Source organism: Morone saxatilis, unplaced genomic scaffold (assembly GCF_004916995.1).
Source record: "Morone saxatilis isolate NCDOM2014 unplaced genomic scaffold, NCSU_SB_2.0 Contig14, whole genome shotgun sequence".
NCBI lineage: Eukaryota > Metazoa > Chordata > Actinopteri > Moronidae > Morone > Morone saxatilis.
Genome location: NW_023339696.1, coordinates 17,062,651 through 17,071,644, shown reverse-complemented (window position 1 = coordinate 17,071,644; position 8,994 = coordinate 17,062,651). Strand labels below are relative to the sequence as shown.

The 8,994-nt window shown below is 41.8% G+C and overlaps 1 protein-coding gene across 1 annotated transcript in view; it reads right to left on the bottom strand.

The window, feature by feature from the left end:
• The window catches only part of si:ch211-210g13.5 (inactive phospholipase C-like protein 2), a 65,726-nt gene that overhangs the window by 20,348 nt on the left and 36,384 nt on the right, over positions 1-8,994 (bottom strand). The window contains exon 2 of the mRNA XM_035655255.1: positions 1,838-4,324. Within this exon, the coding sequence (XP_035511148.1) occupies positions 1,838-4,324 (2,487 nt within the window). The remainder of the gene's footprint in view (positions 1-1,837; positions 4,325-8,994) is intronic.

The following is an 8,994-nucleotide window of genomic DNA, read 5'->3' as shown; positions in this document are numbered from 1 at the left end:
TGCAGTTTGTTGCATATGGGGCTGATCGGTGTACATGAGTCTGTCTTCTTATGAAATAGATCAACATTATATACTTGCTCTTGTTAAGCCTACATTCTTCCACATTCTTCCACATTGGCAACTCATGCACAAGTTGACAAATTACTGGCGGATATCAGAAAGATAAACAGCGATTTGTTTTTTTTGTTTTTTGTTAAGATAGGTGATGGAGAAGCCAGAAGAATTTTTTGTTATTTTTGGAAAATATGACTAATCAAAGGACAATCTCAGTAATGAGAGAGCACATTGTTTTTTCCCCTCATCTGCTCAACTGTGTCAAATTAATTATTTACACTTCCAGTATTAGTTTTAATTAGACTTGAATGTAAAAAAATAATGATCACTCCTTTTCAGCATTTTATAGCCACTGTCACTGTTTTTGTCCGTGATTCTCATTTTCTAATTTCATAGTACTTTTGTTTTTACATGTGCGGCATTACTGATTTTATTTATTTTTTGCATTATGAGAGTTGACTGTTTTTAAGTACGTATGGTAATCAAGTAAGTAAGTAATTTTGTTTGGTTACTTGGTTGTCAATGCACGTGCAATAAAATACATTTAATTTTTTAATATTTTAATAAATATTTCATATCAGTTTTTTACTACTGGGATAAGGAATTTTAGGTAATGCAAATTTTAGGTAATGCGAAGTCAACACACTTTTTTCTTTAACTTAGCAAATATTTTCTCACTCACCGCTAGCTTTCAGAGACCATGAAACTCTAAATTGAAAACCAAACATCATAACACATGGCATGCCAAAGGCTCTTTGGCCCTGTGCTGTATTTGTAGACTGTGCAAGTCAGAAAAAATGCTTTGTGTCACACCCTTCAGTCAACATAAACAAAATTATAAATGCACTGAAACGCTTCTTCAACTGCTCATAAGCCAAATATGCACTGTGGTTACTAATGTTCGTTTGTTCATCAAGAGGAGTTTTAAAATTTAAGTGTCTAGCAACCCAGTCCTCTCCCCTGGGCAGTAATTGTCTCTCATTAATGATTACACTATTCATAAAGCTCATAACAACGATGTCACTTTATTACCATTCTCTTCTTCAACATTAATAGAACATAATTAGCGTCAAGCCTCTATCCACAACAGGAAGTGAAATGAGTCCAATCAGAAACACTTACATTAGTTTGGACCTACTGAAGCAATAAAAAGTTATGATGTTTTATTTGGTGGAAAAGGCTTCTCTGCCTTTTCATGTCCTAACTTAAAACCCAGTCTGCTGGCAGATAACCATGAAAGTTAGTAAATTCTTTCCTATTCCGAATGTAGTGCAACATAATAATATATATCAATATTCAGAATACCATATGGATTGCTAAGCATATTCAGGGTCTGCAGAGCATGAACATTGATGATTTAGATGATCCTGCTTTATTTACCCTAGTTTATACCAAAACTTCATTGGGCACACAAAATACTTTAAAATGTAAAATTACAGTAAGATGATTTCCAGTGCTCCTAAATTACCACCGCATTTTAATTTGGTACTTAAATAAACTGCTTTTTATAGTACCATCAGTTGTAATTCTAGTATTTTACTTACTAGGAGTTTTTTTTTTGTACAAAACTTTCACAAAACATCTACTGAATCTGCAAAGACTGAAATGTTGGATTTGGAGTATCTCCAGTAAAGCTTCAGCAGTTGAAGATGTTAATCGCATTAAAAAAATACTGTCACGTTATGTCAACGCCCTGCTCTGCACAACCCAATGTGCCACTCTTAATATTGGTAATTATTTTGTGATCATTCTTTATAAATAAACTAAGGATGTAGGTTCTTACCTGCACATTTTCTCTGAGGTCTGTGGCCTCCCTGAGGGGCTGGGTAGAAGCTCTGAAGAGCTCGTCCACTACCTTGATCCCTGTGGTCTTGGTGGTGGTGTACTCCCGGGCCCTCCTACCCTTCCTGACAGACAGACCCCTCTTATGTGCCTTTCCTCCACCCCGCCTGTTGGTGATGGCTACATGGACAAACAGGGTGGTATTGGGTAGGAACTCTCCTGTCAGAGATTGTAGGGGGACATGTCTATAGCCTGGCTGTAGGCACTCAAATGGGATGGTGTACTGGCCAATGAACTCGTCTCCGATATAGTCGTCATCCAGGACCACAAAGCGCAGGACTGCAAGTTCCGGTAAATTGATCTGGAATTCAAAACTCTCATCAAAAATTGGGTTGTCACCATTCTGGGAAACAGTCTTGGTTCTTTGTTCGGCACAGTCAGCTGGGATGCCGTGGATCTCCACATATATGTAGGGCTCCACCACATCACCCTTAGCAGCAGAGCCACGAGGCTTGGGCAGATTCTGCCCACTGATGACTTTGATGTGAAGAAGCTGGGCAGATACTCCTGGCAGGGAGTCCCGAGCGTTGGCACTGAAGTAGGACACCTCCTCCCTCATAATGGCTGGCCGCAAAACATACCCACAATTGCCATTCTGCCTGAACCAGCCTAAGTTGAGGTCCATCATCAGGCCTGGCGTCTGGTAGTTCATGGCTACAATCTGGCAGCCACACTTCCAGAAATCCTGAGGGTTCATGTTGCTGGCATCAATTCTCATAGGTGTGGGATATACCCTGGAGAGAAAGCGCTTGTTATAACAAACAAATTCCTCTGGGAACTCATTGGCAAATCTGTTTGCATCTACCTCATTGAAGGAGCAGATCTCCCAGTATTTTTGGTCCCTCTTAGAGATTTCAAAGTCCCTAAACTGGACTGACTTGCAGAGAGATACAAGATCAGAGAGCTCCCTGCACAGTCTGAGTCTCTTGTAGCCTAAGCCATTTAGCTGGTCCTTCTCATCAGCTCCTACTCTTCGGGACATTTCCAGACCCTCCTCCTCATCCGTCACATCTCCTTCAGCGTCAGTGCAGCTGGGCGGTAGCCTCTTACCCTTGAGGAGGATTTTACCTTTGAGTTTCTCAGGGGATGGTAGGTAGTTTTCTTCCTTGTTTGGGGGATCAATGTACAGCTTGTCCCCAAGAATCTTCTTCATGTGCTGTGCCATGACCCTCTGCTGGTGGATGCAGCAGTGGGTCACTAAGCAGAGAATCAGGGGATACTCAGAGCTCTCAAAAGCATATTGGTTTATAATGTCCAAGACTTTCGAAAAAGCTAGATGTGAGGCTACAGAACTACCTACATACACGACTGGTTCATTATCAGGGCCATCCCATACAATAACTTCAATGCTGCGACAGCCCATCCTAAGAGCTCGGATATAGCTGCTAATGTCTGACGAACCCCAAAAATGATCTTCCAGAAGGGAGGCGTTATGTGACGAGTTAATGTAATAGTGGGACAGAGGCTGGTTCATATCCTGGCACACGCGTTTGTGCTGGGGGTCAAAGATGTGGCATTCAGAGGAGAGGAGGTAGTGTGTAAAGCCATCAATGGAGAGGTAGCCCCTCTCTCTGCCTTCGGCAGATGGCTCAAATTTCTGAACAATATCCCTGCACATGTCCTCCGTTACACCTTCCACACCCTGCTCCACCTCTACGAATAGCATCAGATCTTTACTGTCCAGATACTCCTTGTTACTGGAGAACTGCACCAGAAGGAAGAAAATCTCTGGCCGTGTGCAGAGCTCACAGTAGGCCTCCACAAAGGTGTCGATGTTAATTGCCTCTCCGTATTGGTCTTTAGCTTTTTGGAGTTCCTTGAACTTCAGCTCTATCCTAGACTCTTTCATTCCAGGGTTGAGCCCCTTGATTATCTGGGTGGCCCTGAACAGGTCTATGTGTCCTTCCTTTTCCATATCTGCTAGCTCAAACACTGAGCCAATCCAAGATGTTCGTAGACTTGGTTGGCTGGGTTCCATCATGTCTACGGGGTGCCGGCCATAAGACACCAGATACCTCAGGCCCATCACCCAGGTGCTGACAACATCTGCTGTACTGGCTACCAAATCTAAGGACTCATAATTATCCCCATATATTATTGAGAAGGCGCATTCATCAGGGAACTGATCTGAGAGACCATTGCTGCGCAGAACTGGAGTTTTCTTTCCCAAACGGACCTCCTTAATGCCCTTGATTTCCAGTTTAGCCTTCTCTGAATCCTTCTTGGATGGCTCCCAACGAAGCCAGTGCATGTCTGGATCCAGCAGGAAGTAGCGGTTGTACATGCGTGAATTGGAACGCACCTTCTTCATTTCACAACCCTCCATCATGAACGCCATGCAAGCAGCTGTGCTGTTGATTTTGCGGTCACTTGGCATTGAGCTGAAGGACACGGTTTTCTTCCTCACCTGCCTCTGTTTGGAACCATCCTAGAAACAGAAAAGGGTGGGGGAGGGTTAGGGTAGAGAATAATGTCTTGGTTACACTTTGTATCTGAATTCAGGGAACAGCAATGAATACTTCAATGATATTATAATGTATAGAAAAGGAGAAAGGAGACAAAAGCAGAAGTTTGCCCTTTCATTACAGAGTGGCTTTACACCTAGATAGATATATGCACATTGAATCCTGAAACACAAGCTGTTGTGCTGCTAAAACATAAAAATGGACAGTAAACTGTGCTGAACTGCTGAAAGGACAAATATGACAGACAGACAGTTATTCACCGCTTAGTGCAAAGCCTTCTTTTCTCCCCGGCAATGAGCCAACATGCTGGGACCCATCTTTATGGAGATGGGACACAGTGGTGGATATGCACCATGCAGGGTCTTCTTTGACATTTGATGGTTAAAATGGTAAAAACAATCCATACTTTTTTTTATGGCCAATATCATCAGAGATAATTACATGCTTATTTAAAATGCACATCTCCTTATATAATTATTCTGCTCATATTTTAAATCTTACAACGTGAAGGCAGAGAAACCTTCAAATCTCTGGGATTTCCCTTGAGACAAATCGTAATGTACTGTAATGCATGCCGCATGAGATCTGTTTCTTTTTAAACCAGGACTGCCAGCTGTAATGATAGGGTGCAAAACTGGAAATACGATTTCGGGTTGGCTCAAGTCACAATGGTTTCATCTAACAAACAACAAAGTTAAAGGGGAACTTCGGCAGATTTTTACCCTAAAAAATGAAAATGAAAGTTCCCCTTTAAGGGCTTTAAAATTGGTTTAAAATGACTTTATAACTGCAAATGAGATACGGTTAAACATTCATCTTTTGGGCAACCTTTCATAAATACATTTTGTGTCTGCCGATTCCAACAATATTATAATTTTTGTTAAAGCTCTCTCTCTCTCTCTCTCTATAACCAAGGCAAAATTCAAACTTGCAAAAGTAGCAAAAAGACTCCACACACCACCTGCCATGACATGGCTGAACCTTTGCAGCTTTTAGGTCATGAGCCTAGCTGGCAGAAAGCAGACAGACAGTGCTGTCCTATTTTCACACGGCTGTGGTTAGCTAGATAGCCTGAATGCAGATGGCCTGGTTGAGGGCTTGGAAAGTGTGCTTGATGAATAATGCATATAAAAGAGAACACTACATTAAAATCAAAACTAAAGCAATCCACAAATTACTGTTACATATTAAAGATTCTAGACACAAAGCCTTTAAGACTGTCATTGTTTAAACTCTAACATAAAATAAACATAACCAAAACCAAGTCTTATATTATCCTTGTTCCATGTCAGCTGATAATTTTTTGTTTGAAGAAAGGAAGCTAGAAAGGGCAAAGGAGCCCAGGGCCATGGAGGAATGAGTATGTCTTCCCCCAAAGACCTGCCGGTGCATTTCTGATGGATCTCCCCAGACCATGGTTCAACTCTAGCCACAGTGAAACACCTCAGGGCCATCAATCTTCCACCTGACGGTTAGAGGCAGATGATGCCAGGCACCTCATCACGATTGATGAGCGCCACTTGATGCAAAGTCGAAGAAATGACACGATTATCGCTCTCTGGTTTTGCCCTTGTTTTATGACCTCTATCTAATTTCCTTACACAATAACATCATTTACAAATCTGTCATTCTCCAAAGATGGAAACAAAGGGAATAGATACAAAAAAATCATTCTTTAATGTGGATGAAAATACCTTTTGGAAATTCTGGTCAGTACCTTCGCTGGTCTTGCTGCAGATGGTGTGCTGTGGCCTAATGAGGATGGGACCACCCAGGTCACAAGGGTTGTTCAGTTTGTGTTAAAATAGAGTAATTCAAGCATTTTCTCCCTGCCTTGAGAAATACTTGCATGCAATTGTTGTGAGAGCTCGTGCCAAAACCCACAGGCACATGGTAATGCATCTACCCTTGCCAAGACTGTAAGGGTAAAAAGGGTACTGTTGGTTCAGCTGGAGGATAATAATTCCAACTCTTTCACAGAGGTAAACTAGGAGTAAAAAGAACTTGTCAACCACTTCACATTAGTGGCAGACAGACCACGCAACTCCAAAAATTAATCAGCCCCCAACCCATCATAGTGCTTGTAGTGGGATATAAATCTGGAGGCCATTATCAATAGATTACATTTCAACCCAAATGCCATGCTCTTTAATCTCACTAGCCTGCTCCTTTGCCTCATGAGACAGAAAACTAGAGTTAATAACTCAAGCCTATTTGTAAAACAGTCTACTTTGGTTTGCTCCTCTGCTGTTTGTAACCAACCAGATGGACCTCAATATTGACTGGGGTATTGGGGATGTATGATAAAACCTCTGAGAGACAGAAGCAGACTGAGCAAGAGGGGGGGATTTGACTTGTCTGATTGTTTCCAGACCTTCTTTAGGGAAGTGCTTTGTCTACAGAGGGTCAAAGGGTATAATGGTAATCGTATGTCTCATTAACATGTTGTAACAATTAGCCGGACAGCCAGGTACGACAACATGCTGTTACCTTCAGCTCCAGCCATTCAATCAAAACCAAGTAGGCAAAATGTGTCTGTTAGGTATCTTTTCACACAATATTGAAACTGAATTCTATTTGTAATAAATGCAAGATCATACCTTTAGGTACAGGATTAATCACTTGTCTGGTGAATGCTATCTGTGTTGTAAATGTATGCATAAATAACAAAGGCCAGGGCCAAAAAAGATAAAAACAAAACATCAGTCCTAATTTCATGAAAATATCTTTTATAACCTTTTAAAAAATCTATTCCTCTGTATTTTCCTACATGCAGCCGTCTTTTTTCCGTTGATCGACTGCGCTTCTGTTGTACTCTCAATATTTTTTCACAGCCCCTGGGGTCTTTCCTGGTAGAGATGTCAGTATTTCTGTTTAAGTGCGTGTGTGCTTGAGTGCTTCAGGCTTGACTGCCTGTTGCTGCTGTTTTTTTGCTGTGGCCGCAGCATATGGGGGTATTTTGGTAATCCTCCACACCTCCCCCATCCCTTTTGGTGGTGACGTTGGCTGCCCCTGGCTGGGTCAAACACCCCCTGATGGAAGGGTGACAGTGCTGAGGATGGGACAGGCTGTGAGACCAGTCCCCCAACATCCTCTGAAGGGTAGTGGTATGTCACACTCGCTCTCCCTCCTGTCACCATTGTCACACTCTGACGCTAGACGCCATAAGCAGTATGACATGAGGAACTTAACTCCAGGGAGGCAATTAATGCAACATGAGCTCTCAGGTTGCCTGTTACACTGTGGTGCCCCACTGAGTGGAGTATGGCAAAACAATAACTCTTTAAAATGGTACTGCAGGGCAAGCTAGCTATTGTAAAAGACACCCTTTCTTGGTATAATTTTATATAATTTTTTATTATATTTCAAAATATATAGCTATATCATCTTTAAAACCAATATACATCTGGTTGGCTTTCCTGTACTCCCCCAGTCTGCTGTGCTGTCCTGGAATGCAGCACTATCAGAGAAACTAATGCCTGCTTCATCTCTGGAGTGTATGTTTGTGTGGGTGCAACAGAAGCACCCAGACAAAAATACCCAAGAACTAACTCTGCTGCCTGATTTCTTGTTATGTCAGAAAACTCTCAAGCAAAACTAAAAAGTGCTTTTCCTCTAAATGCTTATGTGGCGGCATGAACAACTTCCCCGTTTCAATGCGGGCACCATTATACTGTAGCTCAACATTTGAGGGCTAAAAACAGTGCATGTCTCAGCCACTGGACTGTCAACTGTTAGTATGACCAGAGTGCGGAGCTGCTCAAACTGCTTTTGATCACATGGAGGATGCATCTTTCCTCTAAAGGTCTTCCTGTGGGACTCTGGACATACTGCCTTTTTCACTACCGTGGCCCACTTCCTCCCCATCGCACCAAACCACAAACCATCCCACCTCCTCGCTACGGCTGTGCTGGCTGCCTGCCACTCGCTTACTCCTTGCTCATATCATATCTCAACTCTAAAACAGGTCTGCAGAAAATAGTCAGCCACGGCTCAGTTCCTCTCGCCCACAGAGCTACTGTGTCATTTGTGTGTGCAATGTGAATCGGTGAATAAGGCAACAGGGGAGCGTGGGTAATGGGGAGTGAAGACAGAGCAGAGCAGAGCAGAGGCAGGTGCAAGGCCCTTGATGACGTCTCCAAAAAAAAAAAAAAAAAAAAAAAAAATGATGTGAGTCAGAGTAGTGGTTGTTGTTTGGGCTGCTGTATGCTGGAGGATCATACAATCATGTCTACACACATCATTAGCAACAACCCCGACGACACTCTGGTCAACACTGCAAATTTACACAATCAATGGCACATGCTTACTGTCTTTTGATGGTAAAGGATGCCCAATGTTCATTTGTGGAACTAATTATTGTTTCATCTCAGTGATACAGTAAAGGCAAAAAAATATTCCCCTTTAATGATCAGATTAATTATTTTTATCATATTAGTTGTCAGTAAGTGTTGTCTGTCAGGATGAAAGAAGGTTAAACTATTTTCAGAATTTAAATTCTTATGCAAATTATAATCAAAGTTTATTTAAATCTTTATATAAATTATGTGTTTTGTTTTCCTTGAATCTCCTTCAACAAGGCAAGGTTACCTTACTCCAACTTTACATGCAATAAAAGAGCCAAAAAAAAAGA